Source organism: Heterodontus francisci, chromosome 26 (genome assembly GCF_036365525.1).
Source record: "Heterodontus francisci isolate sHetFra1 chromosome 26, sHetFra1.hap1, whole genome shotgun sequence".
NCBI lineage: Eukaryota > Metazoa > Chordata > Chondrichthyes > Heterodontiformes > Heterodontidae > Heterodontus > Heterodontus francisci.
In genome coordinates this window covers 59113370-59132308 of record NC_090396.1, presented here as the reverse complement: position 1 = coordinate 59132308, position 18939 = coordinate 59113370, and the positions used below count along the sequence as shown (strand labels likewise).

The 18939-nt window shown below is 43.4% G+C and overlaps 1 protein-coding gene across 4 annotated transcripts in view; it reads left to right on the top strand.

Moving 5' to 3' along the window:
• map2k6 (mitogen-activated protein kinase kinase 6) overlaps nucleotides 1-18939 on the top strand; it is a 193665-nt gene that overhangs the window by 77254 nt on the left and 97472 nt on the right. For 3 of the 4 annotated variants that reach the window (XM_068058336.1, XM_068058334.1, XM_068058337.1), the window contains exons 8-10: nucleotides 1748-1875; nucleotides 3707-3784; nucleotides 6119-6258. In XM_068058336.1, the coding sequence (XP_067914437.1) occupies nucleotides 1748-1875; nucleotides 3707-3784; nucleotides 6119-6258 (346 nt within the window). The remainder of the gene's footprint in view (nucleotides 1-1747; nucleotides 1876-3706; nucleotides 3785-6118; nucleotides 6259-18939) is intronic. The other variant, XM_068058338.1, reaches the window with a different exon arrangement.

Below are 18939 nucleotides of genomic sequence, written 5' to 3'. Positions count from 1 at the left end.
ACACACACACAAATAGATTACAGAGGGAAAACAGAATTGGATGGTTGGAGTAGAGTCTGAAATAATTGGAATTTAAATACAGTTCATCAGTCCCAGAGTCCTTAGTTGAAATTGTAGTCCTGAAGTCCTCACTGGGCCACTTGCATGTTCAGCCTTGCTTCTCAGGCTCGGAAGGCAGAGAAAGGAGTTTTGACCCATGTATCCCAGTTGTTGGTTGTGGTGGTCTGTAGACTTGGCTTTACCAGCTGCAGCCAGGCCTTCTCTGGATCTGTACAGGAGAGAGAGTTAGAGTACTGCTTCCTTGATGGCTTACAGTTACTGTTCTCCTTTCTGACTGACAAAGCTTAGCCTCTCCAAAGCTGCACAGTAATCACATGACATTCCCAAATCTCTTTGTTGAGTTAATGAGGCCCTTCCGGAAAGAGATTCAAGGTGCCACACCTTAAACTGTTCAGTCACACTTGGAGGGGGTTGGCTCTTTCAAAGTCAATGGGTGTCGATGGCTGTTGATGACCATGTTGAGAAAGCCATCTCAGGTAATTTAATCAGAGAGCACTCCATTCTTCTGGCTAGGTTACCTCAGTCATGTTGTCTCCGGTCTACTCTTGTTGCTGTTTCATACGCAAATTGCCATGGCCATCTTGGCTGCCAGGTTATTCTTTTTAAAAGAAGTCATTTGTAAGAATTTCCAGTAAAAGTCTTCGGCAAAGTTCCGATCATGAAAATAATATTTCCCATTTGGCATGTGGGATTTTCGTAACACATGAAAAACATTCAGTGAACCTGTTGGGCAGTTGCTTCTGATCTTGAACTTAACTCGGTACCAAGTTTCCCACCATCCCGATCCTCCGGACCAACAATACTCCAACAATGTACCAAAATGTATCACCTAACATTTTTCTGCATTGAATTTCATCTGTCATTTGTCAGCCCATTCCACCAGCCTGTCTTGTGTTTTCTTGAAGTTTATCACTATCTTCTTTACTATTTAGTACACTTCCACATTTCATAAAGGTACCAATGGTTATGCCACCCCTCAGGAAAGTAATTGGGTAAGAGAGTCCCCAATGGTGTAGAACAGTGTGTGTCCAGGGTGCAGACTGGGCTTTTCTCGTTCTCTATTTCTCATGCCATCTAACATATTAATAATAAAGTTCTGTTTTTCCTGTGGTAAGCTTCTGGAATTGAAATGTAAACATGTTGTCCGAGTATTGTCTGGGGTGGATAGAGCCCTGTTCAGAGTCACAAACCACTGAAGATGATCAGTTGGCAGTTTTATTCATTTTGTCTAGCTTTTTATTTTGCTTAGCTAAATTCCAGATGCAATGGAATTGTACAAGTACACTGGTGAATGTTGGAACTTCAGGCTCCGATAGTGCAATTTTCCACCTGCTCAATGGGCAGCGTATCATGTGCAGCCATGGCCAGATATCTGACTAGTGCTGCTGATGGACAAGGCTCCTGTCGACAGAACATGTCCACAAAATCAGCCTTCAGATCTGGTGTATTTCAGAGTCCGGTGTATGCCTTCACTACTGTGTGTCATTTTGTTCCGTATTTTCAGTTGTGTCTTTGTTGGCATGTCACTGTGAATCATAAACTGTTGGAACATCTCTAATTTTTCTAAAAACTGCTAGAGTATAGCGAGGGGCCATTGCTGCTGGAAACGCTCTAAGCTCCTCTCACTCTAGCTCAATCTGTTTTGAACAAGCAGGACTGTTGCATGAACTGTTGTATTTTCTTTCAGACGTGAAACCATCCAATGTCCTGATTAACGTACAAGGCCAGGTTAAGATGTGCGACTTTGGCATTAGTGGTTACTTAGTGGATTCAGTAGCTAAAACCATGGATGCAGGCTGCAAGCCATACATGGCTGTAAGTACAAGTCCTTATACCTTCCAACCACAATGTGGAGAGCTAATCAGAGTCCAGTTTGGTTCAGGGCCTTAGATCAGCACAATGGGGCTTTGGGTGGAAGGCAAATTTCTTGGCCTGTATGTTTGATGTCAGAATGAGAATTTTTGAGAACATCTTTATAAACCTAGCAATTTCTTGTGTTAGGACTTTCATGTAACGTGGCTCAGCTTAAAGTGTTAGTTACCTCAATAATGTGATTGTGCCAGTGCTAATCGAGTCATAGAGTTATAAGCACAGAAACAGGCCCTTCGGCCCATCGTGTCTGTGCCGGCCATCAAGCACCTAACTATTCTAATCCCATTTTCCACCACTTGGCCCGTAGCCTTGTATGCTTTTGCTTTTCAAGTGCTCATCTAAATACTTTTTAAATGTTAATAGAACTAAAGTTGCTCAGCTGAACTTTTGAAATAAGCTTTTTCTGGTTTGTGCTGTTGCTGGTGACCTGATTGACAGTAGAATGATTGAATGATGGTGGCTGCATTGAGCACACATGACTGTGTGATGACTGTGTGTGATGTGTGTGTGTGTGTGCGCACGCGGGCGCATATGTGTTCAGATCAAAAGCCCAGGTGTTAAACTGTGAGGTCGAAGGGTTTGTTTTGCTTGCCCTCATTGTTCAGCAAAAACTGAGAAGTCTAGGTGGGCCATTGACCCAGGAAATGTGCTGTGACATACCAAATGTATCCTTTTTGATGGTGACTATTAAGAATTTAGAGCTTCCTTATATACTGTGGCAGCCTTTACTTGCTCATTCCAGTGGCCGTTCTTCATGTGTGACCTTATATAGACGGTTGTCACCAGGCTGTCCCCCTTGTGAGACGTTATAACTAAACCCCATTCTATCCTAGCTCACTGAAACACATATGCACTGGACACCATTCCAGAATGGACCTAGTTGATCACTTTTTCCCCCTCCCTGGCCAAAATGTATTGCGACATCCTCGGGAAACGATCTGCCTAGACTAGTTACTAAAGTGTGACTTCTAAGCCAGAAATCTAAAAGTGGGAAGATTTCTGGATTACAGCTTATGTTGATGGCACTCACACTGGGAACTGCTACCTGTTATCTGTTACGGAGTGCTAATCACTAAGTATCTTAAAAGTCCATATCACTTCATAACCAAAATTGCAATGTTTATAGTGAGTTATTTTGATTAAAAGCATTTTATTGGCCTACAGCAACAGAGTACTGGGTTTCTACATGGGAGAGCCAAATTGAAGTAGCTTTTGATAAGCTTTCTTCATGACTTTGCTTCCAGTGCACAGAATGAGGCAGAAATTTGGGAGAGGCCCTCTCCACACTAGCTGTCGTACTAATTGAGAATGATACACAAAGGTTGACTAGTTTCAGTGCCCTGAGAGAAATTTTCTGGGGAGAAATTGCTTTTAAATATATATTTTTTTAGATATATATATATATATATATATATATATATATATATATATAGAAGTGGGACTTTATTTTGAAGTGTTTTATGATAACTGCTTAAAAAAACTAATCTTTCATCAGAATAGATCAGTAAAATTCCTGAGTTACCAGCAGAAATTCTGATCTGTACGTCAATGGTGTGACAGTGGAATCCTTATAGAAACTCTTTGATATAAGGAGCATACTGAATTCCCAATAAATGACATTAGGCTCTCCTATCATCCATTATCTTTGGTCACAGGATATTGCTGAGAGCCTTTTTGTAGGGCAAATGTTCCTGCGTTGTACAGTAGGGATGTTGAATGTAGTTTCAGGAGGTGATTCATCTGCTGAACTGTAAAACCTTGCCTCTTTCTACAGCCAGAGAGGATTAACCCTGAGGTGAACCAGAAGGGCTACAGTGTCAAGTCTGACATCTGGAGTCTGGGAATCACCATGGTAAGTGTTTACCCTGGAGATGATTCAGCATCAGACCTGAGATTTGTATATTTGTGGGTTTTTAAAAAGAGTGCAACTAATCACTGTATCCTGTGTTAATAAATCATTGCCTGAAATCCTGTATGAGTTTATTGTCTTGCTAAGTTATTTTTAGCAAAATGTATACTGGCCTATGGAAAATAGACACAATTACAAGCAATTACTGACACTTAGAGTAAAGCCATTCTTGGAAACAGCCGGATAACATGAGCACTGTTGTGACATCATTATAATAGCCCGGAATGAGGAATAATGACACATTCTACTGGATCCTCTTAAGGGGTTCCTTTCTAACTTGGTTTTGATTGACCAGTTAGATGACTTTTGCTTACGGCCATCTTCAGTTTGTTCACATTTTTGACATTAATAAGGGATTGCTATGTATCCTTGCTGGTATTTTCATTTAACTGATCCCAGGCATTATTCCTTCACTGAAGTGTATCTGGCTCACAGGATAGAAATAGGGAGCTGTCTTCCATTTCAAAGTTTTCAAAGCCTCTTTGTTTTAGCCTCCACTGACAGAGGTAGCACCACATCAGTGGCTGGAGGTGGCTACTGATCATACAGAACATCAGGGTAGAGTTTCTGCTCTTTTATGGCAGTAACATCAGTGCAGTCTGGACAAAATCGGACGAACCAGCGCAAAAGATCGGGGAATGATAAAAATAAGTGAATTAGGCCTAAAGCCACTTGCGTTTGTGTTTTCCGCCATCTTTTACGTTGGTTCAAGATTCAATTTGCCTGAATCAGGTCCCACCCACAAAACTGGCCGTGCCCACCAAGCTGGAAATGCCAGATTCTGTGGATTACGCTCGGTGAGAAGACTCTTCAAATTGTACTTCTTTTCTGGGGTGCACAGGCACGAATAGCCACATTTTCAGAAGTTTTTTTCATACCAAAAACTGTAATTGACTAAGGAACTGACTAGTGTACTTGAATGAAACTTTTTTTGGAAGTTATTTTCAATGATTTTAAGTTGGGTTACTCACAGGTGGAGGACTGGACACCCTTATTTATTTCTGGTGATAACCCATTTTTAGCTTTAATAATGCACCAAGTTCCCACTCTTAAATACATCAAGGAACACATCGAATGGAAAGAATTATGTTGTTATGATGCCCGATTTGCATTGGCTCATTGAAAATTTTACATTTGAGATTATGCAAGTGAATTTTAATGGAAACTGTGACCTAACCAGCACAATCTCGGGTGCATTTTGGGTGCAATTTCCTGATGGTGGAAATCCTACCCCATTGTGTTTGTTTGCCTGGAACTGAATGATGAATCATTGGTTATTCACAATTCTGACATTGGGATTCTTGTGTGCTGGAACTGTTAATTCCATCAACTGATTTATTATCAACCTGAGGGCCTGTTCATTAAAGGGATTTTGTTAAAGTAAACAGACAGGTGTAGTTAGTGATTGCTCCCAGTCTAAAGCCCAGAGGCCTAAATTTTCTGATCAAGACGACACCTGCTCCTGGTGATGCACCCCTGCCCCCCCCCCCCCCCCCCCCCGCACCCTGCCAGTCCTGGCTGTATATGGACAGCAGGTGCCCTGGCCTTACCGCTCCTCCCGTCCCCCACAGAGAGTCACCAAACTTGCATCAGAGATTTGTTGGAGTAGGTTTTGGGGGAGGGGCCTGCTGCTATGAGAGCAGGAGGCAGCCACAAGCTTCCTATGGGAATTTATTTATTCTGAGGCCGCAGTCTGAGAGGGTGGGTAGAAACTTCAGCCTGGAAATGTTGTACCTTAAAATAAAATTCTGCATTAAAATAATAAACAGACCCAACTCCTTTGATCTTCCCTCCTCAACTCAACTGGAAGTGTGGTAACGCATGTTATAAAACTGTTCACAAGCACTTTACCTATTTCGATATGAAAATTAATCAATAGATTTTAACCAAAGAATCCAGATATTTAACCAGGCCTGGATCTACTGGGTATCGCAAAAAGGGCTGGCATTTATCGCCCATCCCTACTTGCCCTTGAGAAGGTGGTGGTGAGCTGCCACCTTGAACTGCAGGAGTCCTTGTGATGAAGGTGCTCCCACAATGCTGTGAAGTAGGGAGCCCGAGGGTTTTGATCCTATGATAATTTGTGGTGCAAATGTTGTGCAGTCAATGTTTGAGTTACAGTAGCATTTGCTCTCAGTCTACTATTTGAAATGTTGTTTCTGAATGATTTCACCACTGCCTCAATCAGCCCGTGGCAGGGTGAGGATTCTTGAGAGTGTGGCTAGCTAAAATGGACCTTGAGGACATTAACACTGCCTTTACGCATGTTCTGTTTAGATTGAGATGGCGATTTTAAGATTCCCATATGATTCCTGGGGCACGCCTTTCCAGCAACTCAAACAGGTGGTGGAAGAGCCTTCTCCACAGCTTCCTGCTGACAGATTCTCAAAAGAGTTTGTCGACTTCAGTGCCCAGTGGTAAGATTATTAATGAGCTATAAATGTCTGCTCTCTTTCTATGTTCTCTAATTCCTGGAATTTCGAAATGCTTTCCCCCCTTCTTTTTAGAAATATAAAAGTGGAACTTTTTAGCCTTTGGTGCACCTTTAGCAGTCAATATATTGTTTGTTAGAATTTTACAGTTGTAGAGCAGCTTGGTTGTATCTATATTCACAATACAAAGGAGAACTCTTGGGTGAATAAGAATTGACTAGACACTGAAAGTTACTTCACGCATAGATAGCCTCAATGAAGATGTCCATTACTCAGATAAAAAGAATGCCTTGGATTTGTATTGTACCTTATCGTGGCTGTGAGGTGCCCTGTCCACCTCAGCTGGATGTAAAAGTTCCCATGGCACGATTTGAAACAGAGCAGAGGAGTTCTCCCCACTCTCCTGGTTAACATTTACCTCAACCAACATCATTAAATCAAATTATTTCATCACTATTATCTTTGCTGTTTGTGGGAACTTGCTGCATGTACTCCTGTTTCCTAAATTACAACAGCTCAGAAGTATGTCATTGACTGTAAAGCGTTTTGGAACATCCTGAGGTTGTGAAAGATGCTATGTTAGGTGCAAGTTCTTTCTGTCTAGCCTTTCTTTTTTTTCCCAATCACAAAGCACCTCAAGTACAATAAATTGCTTAGAAGTACAGGGATTGCTGTTATGTAGCCAAATGCGATCACATCATTCTTTTTCAGTCGGATTCATTGAGGAAGGAATATTAGCCCAAACACAAGGAAAACTCTCTGCTCTTCAGATAGTGTCAGGGAGCCTTTAACGTTCACTGCAGTACCACAAGAAGTCAATGTGGTTTTAGTTTAATGTCTGACCAGAAAGAATGGCACCTCCAAGAATATTGTACTTCCTCAGCACATGGTAAGATATGCTAAAAATACATGTTGTGTATAACATCACTGCTTTTAAAAAGAAATGATTTGATCACTATGAGTTTGACCTGTATGAGCAGAGGCTATTGGATATTTTAAGGGAAAATTTGGTAAATATTTGAAGCAGTGAAAAATAAAGAACACTGGGATTAGTTTTCAAAGGGCTGAATCACCTCCTTCTGTGCTGTAAATTTCTTGCTTCTGTGGAATAAACATTCTAATATAAAACGCAACATCTGTTCTCTGTGCACTTTTGTTTTGTAGGTAGCTGTTAGCTTTTGGGAGAGGTTGATGGGTTTTTCATGGCTCTCCAAAGGCAACAAATTTGGCATATTGCTCCTCAGTAGTATTTGCTGTAAAGAGCTCCCTTTTTGTTTGCATACAAATGTATATGTGAAATATGGTACTTCTTTTCTTTTCTTTTGGGCCTCCTTATCTCGAGAGACAATGGATACGCGCCTGGAGGTGGTCAGTGGTTTGTGAAGCAGCGCCTGGAGTGGCTATAAAGGCCAATTCTGGAGTGACAGGCTCTTCCACAGGTGCTGCAGAGAAATTTGTTTGTTGGGGCTGTTGCACAGTTGGCTCTCCCCTTGCGCCTCTGTCTTTTTTCCTGCCAACTACTAAGTCTCTTCGACTCGCCACAATTTAGCCCTGTCTTTATGGCTGCCCGCCAGCTCTGGCGAATGCTGGCAACTGACTCCCACGACTTGTGATCAATGTCACACGATTTCATGTCGCGTTTGCAGACGTCTTTATAACGGAGACATGGACGGCCGGTGGGTCTGATACCAGTGGCGAGCTCGCTGTACAATGTGTCTTTGGGGATCCTGCCATCTTCCATGCGGCTCACATGGCCAAGCCATCTCAAGCGCCGCTGACTCAGTAGTGTGTATAAGCTGGGGATGTTGGCCGCTTCAAGGACTTCTGTGTTGGAGATATAGTCCTGCCACCTGATGCCAAGTATTCTCCGAAGGCAGCGAAGATGGAATGAATTGAGACGTCGCTCTTGGCTGGCATACGTTGTCCAGGCCTCGCTGCCGTAGAGCAAGGTACTGAGGACACAGGCCTGATACACTCGGACTTTTGTGTTCCGTGTCAGTGCGCCATTTTCCCACACTCTCTATGGTACTATGGTACTGCTGAAGATTTAACTGGGTATGTATTTTATGTATTCGAAGTATGGTTTTTAATTATTCATTAAATCCAGCCATCTATTTTGACCAGTTGATTTCTGGTACAAAGCTGAAAAATAGCAAGTTTAAGTGTGACCTTTTCAGCTCACTGCAGAAAATATCGGCCCTCTGTTAAAGGTTGCCCATAATCTCATTCAACTTCTAAGTACTTCCTAAACAGAATGGTCAAAATATAATTAGGTAGCTTTCTTGTTTTAATTTAATGACAACAGAAATTGTGGGAAATCTGTTTTTTTAAGAAAATACACAGATTACTGTGACTCTCAAGAATTGCTGGAATATTTCATGTGTAAATTAACTCGCCAATTTTTGTTTCAGGTGTCACTTTTTTGAAATTACACTTTCAGAACAGCAAGTGGTTCACAGGAAATACCTGGGCACAGTACTGAGAATGACTCAGTGGAATTGTATAAATATTCCAGCTCAATTGGTCTCCCAATAGTAACTTGCATTTATATGATACCTTTTAAGACAGTCCAACAAATCACCCAAGCTGCTTTGTAAGTTAAAACTAAATGCTGAACCACAGAAGGCTGTATTAGGAGGGGTGTATGTGGCCTTTGATACTGTTAAGATTTGTAAATGGTAATGGTAATGAGCATTGCTGTAAAATGTGAGAAATTAATTTTAAAATAGGAAAGAATGATCTGAGGCATCGGTTTTAATGTTTAGTGATGGAATCTGTTTATGGTCAGTATTGGAAAGAATGAACAGTGTCTTCACAGCAGTCGATTCAGAGAAATTGTTCCCTAATTTCTGCTGAGTAACTGCAGAAACTTTTAGACAAACAGCCACAATGATAAAGGACCAAAGTTCTGAGAGCATGTTGAAAGGAGGATGTTAAAACTGATGCAGGGCTGAATTTGCTGTGACACTGCACTTGAGTAAACAGACCAGCTAGATGCATCATAAATAATTTTTACAACTTTGAAACCACACTGCAGGACACACACTTCATGTTTTCGTTTGAAACTATGCTCTCCACTATTTTCCCAGCGACATCCGTTAACACAATGGGTTAATGCCTGTGTGGGAATAGGGGAGAGGAACTTCATATGAAGCCATATTGTGTTTTTGGTATCCAAGAATACCAAATTTCAGGACCACTGTCTCTTTTGAAGTTAAATCCATGTAGGGATTTTAGAGCTGTTTGGCTTTGTCCTTAATTTGAAATGCAGGGAGAGGTTGCGAGTATTGTAGTTCATGTCTGGCAATTCTTCCTCCCAACAAAAATTACACAATCTTTGATAAACTACCTTTTTTTACATCACTAAGTAGACTTGTGCAGTCGTTTGGTGCAACATTTTTGCAAAAAGAAATTGGGAACAATGAGTAATTTCAGTAGTAGGTTGTATATCCCCCGTGGAAAGAATGGGCTTTGATAACAGTTTTTTTCTTCCATGCTTTTTTTTTCCAAAGTCTGTAATTCCCTGATATTTGTTGGGAGGGTGTGGAGGAGCATGGTCACGAGTTGGAACCCAGAAATCCAAGGGGTGTGGAAGTCCTGCTGAATTTAATAGTGCAACCTCATTATTATTTTCTTCTTCCTGCTCAACAGTCAGCAAGCTTAACAGGATGGCTGGCTGTCACGTGGGAAAACCAGTGGCAGGAGGCTGGAGGCTAGGCATCGGGAGTGATCAGGGCTCGGTGTGTCGGATTCCGGCAATCAGGAGGGAGACATAAGGACTCTGGATTGGATTGTTGCGGGCGTTTGGTGGCAAGAGTCTGGCAATTGGGACTGGGGGTGGGCTGGGGAATGTGGAATTGGTGGGGCTTGGGAGGATGCGGGGGGCGGGGGGGTGGTTGTCGATCGCAGTAGTGAGGAATTGCTCCAGACCAACCCAATTATTAATGAATGGTGAAAGGTCGTCGACCTGAAACGTTGGGCTGAATTTTACGCCGTCCCAGAGGGTTGGATGGTGGCATGGGGGCAGTATAAATTTGAGCGGGAGGCTCTGGGAGGCCTTCCTGCCCCGCTCCCGCCTCGGGCCAACTTTACGGCATTCGGGCAGGGCAAGGTGGCCTGCCCGCCCGAGGCAAATCAAGGCCCTTAATTGGCCACTTGACAGTCACTTAAGGGCCCTTGCCCACCTCCACGGATATTTTACCCATGGCAAGCGGGCGTACTGGGGACGTGAAAGGCCGCCCAACGATAGCTGCCAGCCTTTCTGAGTGCTGGGAGGGTGCCATGGCAGTCGGGCACAGGGTGCCTGAATGAGGGCCACCCCCACCTCCCAACCCACCCCCGGACCCAAGACACCCGTCTCTCCCCAAACGACCACCCTCGCCTCACTGGGGTGCACCCAATTCCCTCGGCAAGGCATCGAAAACCTACCTTGGATCCCGGCTTCATGGCATCCTCCTCTATTGCTGGGCTGCAGAATCAGCAGTGGCCACCACTCTCGGTGGCGCTGTTGGGAGTAAGAGCTGCCGACCCGCTGATTGGCTGGCAGCTCACTGGGTGGATGTCCCGCCTCGGGACAATTAAAGCCCAAGGACCCGTAAAATGCGGGTCGGATCCCCGGGCTAGGCAGAAGTCCTGTCCGCCTATGGTAAAATCCAGCCCTTTAACTCTGTTTCTGTCTCCACAGAGGCTGCCAGACCTGCCGAGTATTTCCAGCAGTTTCTGTTTTTATTTCAGATTTCCAGCATATGCAGTTCTTTGGTTTTGTATTAATTTTTAATGCCTGACCGTCTCCACCCATTGTGGTGCAGGGTGGGAGGGGAGTGTTTTAATCTCAAAACCAAAGAGTCTGAGGATCAATTTGAAATTACTATCTGCCAACCTAAAGAGGGAAAACAAAAAAACAGTAAAGTGCACCCAAAATGCCCAACATAAATAACAAAGTGAACGTCTTTCGACGATTGTAATGAAAAAGCAAACTCAAAATGTGGGTCTGTAATTGGCTCTCTCTTCCCCAACTGTTTCTTTCACCACCGCATAGGGGCATTTATTGGCACATACTCACTCTGTTATGGTCCTTCGTGCTGCCATTTCCGACAGACCAGAGCAACTGCCAGTTGCTGAGACTTGGAAACTGGAGTGGTATTTGTGATGAAAACAGGAAGTGCTGGAAATACTCAGTAGGTCAGGGAGCATCTGTGGAGAGAAACAGAGCTAATGTTTCAGGTCTGTGACCTTTCATCGGGATTGGTATTTGTGACTTCGGGGTGAAGTGTTCATGAGGTTTCGCTAATACACTTATTTTATTTAGTTAGGGGTTTGGCTGACATCCAACCCTTCAACTGGAAGGAGTTTTGAGTGCAGTAGGAATGCCAGGTTTCAGCCTGCAGATTGTGTACATTGTTCTGAAAGAAAGGTGCATCAGAATATTGGACCTACACCCAAGCTAGTGACAGTGCTGTAGTCAGCATAGATATAAATGGCAACTGTGCCTTTTCAGTCATTTTGTCCCTCATAATTCTAAGCTGAATAGGCATTGAGCAATGTAAACAACAGAAAATATCCTGCTCCATTCCACGTTTGAAGCTTCAGAGAATATTAAAACTTGTATGGATTTTTCTCACCACCATTTTCAAAATGTAGCCAGATTGACGCGTTTCCGGTGCACAAAATTGTGCTAACTTTTTGTTAACTGATTCAAACTATGAAACAAAAATATGACCTCTAATGGCATCGGTCACATACTCTTAATCTACTTCAGACTAACCTACAGGTAAATTCATTCAAATCCTTGGGAGAAAAAGAGCAACATACTTGTATTGAAGGGCTATATAGAACATTGTGATTTGCTACTTTACAGACTGCCAACATGAGATGGTGCCTAGCAACGCTCAATAGAACTTCAAAATACCATTCTTAAATAAGCCGTATTTGAGCTGCGTTGACTACAGGGATATGGATTTGAGGTTTATGCTATTGAATAAATGAAAAAGACCAAAATGTAAATTTTTTTTTAAGGTGTTGTCACATTTTCAAAGCGCAGTGCTCAAAATCCCCTACTTACAGCAGGTAATTCCAGCTGTACTTATTAATCACAAACGGTAAAGTGCAGTCTCTGTTCTCAAAATGAAGAACTCTATTCAGCTTGCATTGCAAAATGGGTTTTGACATTTAAAAAAAAGATAAGGTTATGAAGACCAAATTCTGCCAGTGCTGCAAGTTGCTCATTTGATCTTCTGAGACCGTTCCTACAAAAAAAATTTGAAATACTGTGAACCTCAACTATTCCCAATGGACCCAATCCAAAGAAAATAGTCCCTCCACCTTTTACTGGAAAATTAGGTTCTGAAAATAAAGTCCCCACACAGCACATTTTCCATCGAAATCTTAAACACGAGTGAAGCATTTTGCTGGTGGTAGCTGCGTCGCTACCATTCTAAGGATAAAAATCTCGATGCAATGCCAGTGCTTTAAACAGGTCAGGTGGGTTCGACGAGATATGAATGCATACAGTATCCAAATCTCTACAGAGACAGGCTATAACTGTATGACCAGTGAATGTAGCTGCCTGTGTAGATGGGCCATGACAGGACATCTATCTGTGTAATTCAGTATATTGGAGTCTGTAGAATGCCTAAAGATTTAGGCCGCTGGTGCTGGTGCTACGGACGGCTCGAACTGAAAAAAAATTGGTGGGACACTTCTAATGTGGCATGTCCTGACTGGCAGGGCACTAGCACGGGCATGCCATGCATGCATCAGAAGCATGAAGAGTGGGCAGGTCATGACCTCAAACTTCTTGTAACACTGATGCAAAGCAAAATATTGCAGATGCTGGAAATCTGAAATAAAAACAGAAAATGCAGCTGGAAAGAGAAATAGAATCAACGTTTCAGGTCTATGACCTTTCATCAAAACTGGGAAAAGTTCGAAATGTAATAGGTTTTGAGCAAGTGAAACACGGAGGGGGGAAGAAGAACAAAAGGGAATGTCTGTGATAGGGTGGAGTGCAGGAGATATTAAATAACAAAAGGTTTCATGATGCAAGGCCAAAGGGAGTGGTAATGGGAGCCAGTAGATGTAGGTCTGAATTTTACCAGCCCCTCGGCACCGTGGGTCATGGCGGGAGGCCCGTGAAATGCTAATGGGAGCAGCCCGCCACGAACCACGATGCCGAGAAGGCCCTGTCTGGATATTGACAGCAGCAGCGAAGCCTCGGTGGCCCCCACCCCCCCACCCCCCTGCCGTCGACAAGCAGCAGGGCCTTCCATTTAAATATTAAAATTAGATAAATAAACATGCAGATGAACCTACCTGCCGCCGCCGGCCATTCTTTGCTAGTTTTACAGCTAATTGGCTGCAAGTTGTGTGCCTTTGGAACTCCGTACAGAGTTCCGAGGCGAGACACTGGTGGGGAGGAATACAATTATCAGGGCGGGGGGTGGGGCTGGGGACCATGGAAAACCTCTTTGATTGACTGTGGGGATGGTGGGAAGGGGTTTAGGGTCAAAGGGAATAAAGTTTGAGGGGGAAAGATTGTTACTGATAACTGAATATTTGGTGGGCAATAGGCCAAAAAACTGTTTATGCATTGCGGGGGGATGTTGGAGAAGGGGTTGCAGGTGTGGACAAATCTTAATTAAAATTTTCATTGAATCAGCGCCTTTAAAAATGTAAATTCCTCCTGAAGGGCTGGAAGCCCTTTAAAAATGGTGCCGTGCCTGCACGGTGGTGCTGGACGCCATTGCCAGGGATGCGGCGGCCGCCTCCTCTATGTCATTGGGGGCTGCCGCTCCGCCCCCTCCATTTAAATGAGCCCCTTTGCATAATATTGGGGGGGGGCTCGGCGGCGGCACTTACGTGTTGGAAGGCTGCCGATTTCACAGCGCACCGATAAAATTCAGCCTGTAGTAAACCTGGATTTCCAAAAGGCATTTAATAAGGTGCTACACGAAAGGTTAATTGGCAAGATAAGGGCTCATGGAGTTGGAGATCACATATTCGTATAGATAATGGACAGGAAGCACCGAGTGGGCATGAATGGCCTTTTTCAGTTGGCAGGCAGTGAATAGTGGAGTGCCGCAAGGATCAGTGCTGGGGCCTCAGCTATTTATAATCTATATTAATGACTTGGATAAAGAGACAAAGTAATGTGTCTAAGTTTGCTGATGATCGAAAGGTAAGCTGTGGGGAGAACACAGAGAGGCTGCAAAGAGATATAGGTTAAGTGAGTGGGCAACAAGATGGCATATGGAGTATAATGTAGGGAAGTGTGAAGTTATTCACTTTGGTTGTAAGAATAGAAAAGCAGAATATGGTTTAAAAGGTGTGAATCTTGTAAGTGTTGATGTTCAACGAGACTTGGGTGTGCTTGTACAAGGAAAGCAGAAAGTTAACATGCAGGTACAGCAAGCAATTAGGAAGGCAAGTGGCATGTTGGCCTTTATTGCAAGGGGATTGGAGTACAGGAATAAGAAAGTCTTGCTACAATTGTACAGGGTTTTGGTGAGATCACATCTGGAATACTCTGAAACAAAAATAAGAAATGCTGGATTCACTCAGCAGGTCTGGCAGCATCTGTGGAAAGAGAAGCAGAGTGAACGTTTCGGGTCAGTGACCCTTCTTCGGAACCAGAGTCACTGACCCGAAACGTTAACTCTGCTTCTCTTTCCACAGATGCTGCCAGACCTGCTGAGTGAATCCAGCATTTCTTGTTTTTGTTTCAGATTTCCAGCATCCGCAGTATTTTGCTTTTATTCTGGAATACTCTGTGCGGTTTTGGTCTCCACAGTTAAGAAAGGCTATATTTGCATTGGAGGTGGTACAGCAAAGGTTCACTAAATTGCTCCATGGGATGAGGGGGTTGCCCTATGATGAGAGGCTGAGTAAATTGGGCCTATATTCTCTCGAGTTTAGAAGATTGAGAGTTGATCTCATTGAAGCATACAAGATTCTGAAGGGGCTTGATAGGGTAGACGCTGAGAGATTGTTTCTGTTGGACGAGGAATTTAAAACACAGGGGCAGTCTCAGGATAAGGGGCCGATCATTTAGGACTGAGTTGAGGAGGGTTCAAGGAGTTGTGAACCTTTGGAATTCTCTACTCCGGAGGGTTGTGGATGCTCCATCGTTGAATACATTTTAAGGCTGGGATAGACAGATTTTTGGTCTCAGGGAATCAAGGGAAATGGCGAGCGGGCGGGAAAGTGGAGTTGAATCCTAAGATCAACCATGATCGTATTGAATGGCAGAAGCAGGCTTGATGGGCCATATGGTCTATGCCTCCTATTTCTTGTGTTCATGTGTAAGGAACAAAAGATGTGTCTAGAGGACGTGTGAATGGAAGGATCCTGAATAGCTGCTGCCAAAAGCAAAGTAAAGGAAATAAGAGAGAAACCAAAGCAGCAAAGAAAAACAAAATGAAAGACACAGATTACAATCTAAAATTGTTGAACTCAGTGTTGACTCCAGATGCAATGGAAATGGAGCACTGGAAGCAGTACGCAGAGGCAGGAGGAGGAGGGCTCTTAATAGATGGTCCTACCCACCAAGGGTCTTTAGGGAGAACTTCTCCTACCTGCACCTCAGTCAGGAGCTGTATCGGAAGAACCTGTATTTCAACTGTGCTACAATGGAAGCTGAGACTCTGCATCATGGGTGGGTCCTCAAGTGCTGTCATGGAGTTGGCCACCACTTCCAGGCTGGAAAGGATGGGTTCCAAGATCTTCGGGAAGCCCTAAGCCAAGGTTGGAGCCAGACTCCTCTATGCTCTTTGATAGTGACAACAGGCTGTCTGGCAGGCCTGCCAATGCACCAAGCATCTCTGTGTGCATGACCATCAGCGTTCTCTTGCAGCTCACCCCATAGAGATTCTCATTTGAGTCCCCTGTAGCAGAACCTGTCTAAAAATCGCTCTCTGGGGGAGCTGGTGGACGAGCTGCCTTGTCCCCCTGGCCTGTCCCACTCCTGCTCCGTGACTCACCATGTGCAGATCCTGACTCTATATTACCCTCTGAAGTACACGTAGTGCCATTATCAGAGCAGGTGGTTGTGATTATTAGGTCAAGTGACAGTGCATCTTCATCAGAGCTCTCATATTGTGCTCACTGTTTATGCTTTCTGCACTGGCTGACCAGGTGGCAGTTCTTGGGTTTCTGAAAGCAAAAATGCAGGAGGAGAGGTTTACGGTGAGGGAAGTGGGATAGGGTGGAATGCAAGAGGTCCATGGTCACATCATCTGCAGCTTGCATTTCATGCTAGATAGCACGATTAGGATGAGGTGGGATTTGAGAAGGGGCCGGATGCAACAACCTCATTCACAGCAGCCCCATAATGAAGAATACTGTCTCTTCCAGAGGGCTCAGGTGATGCAGGCGTGCTTGTCCCCTGCCAGTTCCCTGCTGCTCCCTATGGTTATTGGCTACCTTATCCTATATGAGAGAGTGAAGAATGTGAGTGACTGTGTTTCTGTGTGTTGGGGTGGTGTGCCTGTCATAGCAGAATAGCTGGAGGTATGTGGAAGCCGCGAGAGGTGGATGTGAGGCTGGCAGCATTGGTACATGTGTGAGGATGAGGTGGAGTATCTGACTGTTAAGACATGAGTCCTGATTACTGGAAATTGTTGCTGGGTGAGTGATGGGGTTGTGGTGCATTGAGCCGCGTGAGAGATTGGTGGCACTGACCTTGACCATCTGTGTAAGGTCATTGAATTTTTTCCAGCACTGCTGTAAGTCCTTCTGGCCAAACTCCAGAAGTTGGCCTGCCTGGCCAATTGCTGTCATTCCCTTCTCTGGTTGAGCCTTGAGGGCCTCTTGGCTCCCTGCATCTCTACTCCTTTCCACTTCTGCACAAATGCAAGGAGTCAGTGCTGTCAGGAGAAGGGAGATATTTGATGGCTATGGAAAAAAACTGGAGCTATTTCTGTCCTAAATTGCTGAGATGGGACTCATGCTCTCTGTTGATAGTATCTTGCACAAACAAATAGCCCGTCCTGACTGGGTAGCAGCAATTTAGAATGCTTTCAAGTATTCTAATAAAATGATGCCCTTCTCTTAATTCATTTACATTTTATTGGGTGTTTTTCGCAATTGAACAGGGAAAAAGAAATCACAAGATTGTAAACAAGATACAATCAAGGGTAGTTCAGGGAATTAGAACAAAATAACTTCATAAATAATTCAAATCCATCTCCAAAGAACAAGCATGCTTGAGGGTTGAGAAACGCACAAAGGTTGTTGGTGTAATGATGAATGTTTTTAACTAGACTGAGTTGTAACTATCTTATTGCATCTCATCCTACTTAGTCATCCAGTAATTTGTGTGCTGTCCTGATGCACACGTCATAATTTGTTCTATTATAAATGCATATTTTCTTTGGGTGCAGGAAGAGTATATTCTGGGAGAAATGGAGAGAGGGATGTATTGAAATTTAGAATAATGTTTCACACAATTAAAGAGAGAAATACTCACAATTGCAGTAATTTAGACATAACTATCCAGATACAGCAGAGATGTGAATTTGAGTTGTTCTCCATTAAAGTAAAAATGACTGGAAGTGAATGTGGCCTATATCTTGGCTTTGAAATAGCAGCCAAATAGATTATTTTGCGGGGAGATGCAATGCATTGCAGAGTTTGGCTTTCCTGTGGTTATTCAACAGTTATCATCATTAACATACTGTCTGCCATTATTCCATGAACTTCTGGTCAGTTATTTTCTGTGATCTTGTCCTGTCAACACCTTCTCTCTTGTTATCTCTTGCCCCTCCCCCCCCCCACTTTACTTGAAATCTTTTACATTTCTAATATTTGCTAGTTCCGAAGAAGAGTCACTGACCCGAAACGTTAACTCTGCTTCTCTCTCCACAGATGCTGCCAGACCTGCTGAGTATTTCCAGCATTTCTTGTTTTTATTTCAGTTATCTGTATGGTGTTGCAAGGCCTGAGTCGTGGCCAGGTCTGGTGGGCTACTGTGTCAGTTATTGGCCCTTTCAATGCTGTTGCTATTGGAAACAATTTATGTTGCTTGGCACATCATGACCCTAGTGAATAAAGGTCCACGTCAAAACCACTAAACTGCTGCAGATTCAGAACATTCTCAGTTGCTTACAGGTCACCTGGGATTTACTGTGATCTAGCTACAATCTAAATTTAACCCTCACTGTGATGTCATAAAATTCGTGAAGCAATATGTCACATGACTTGTGAGATTAAAGCATTGCACAGCGTAGGGATTCTTAAAGGTACAGCTTTCATCAAAATATAATAATTTGTAATATCATACCAACTACTTTACAAAACGTGCTTAAGTTGCATGTAACTTTGTTCTTCCATCTAAAGACAATTGGGCGTCATTTTATATGGTGGGAAACTGACAAAGTAAATGGACTGTAAAATTGGATGGGGTGTGAGTCTGGCAGCTGATCCAATCCCATCAGTTTCTTCCAGGTGGGTGAGGTTAAAATGATTCCCACCCTGTCCTTACTTACTTCCTTGTGAGTTTCTGATGTTCACCATGGTTCAGACAGCAGCATTAATGCCATCCAGTCAAATAGCTGGAAACAACCTATATTACTGATGAGGTGACAACATTACCAATTTTGCTTGTGTTAAAATAATATTTTGAATACCGTTCACCTATTTTACAAAACTGTCAACAGGTGTAAGCAAATT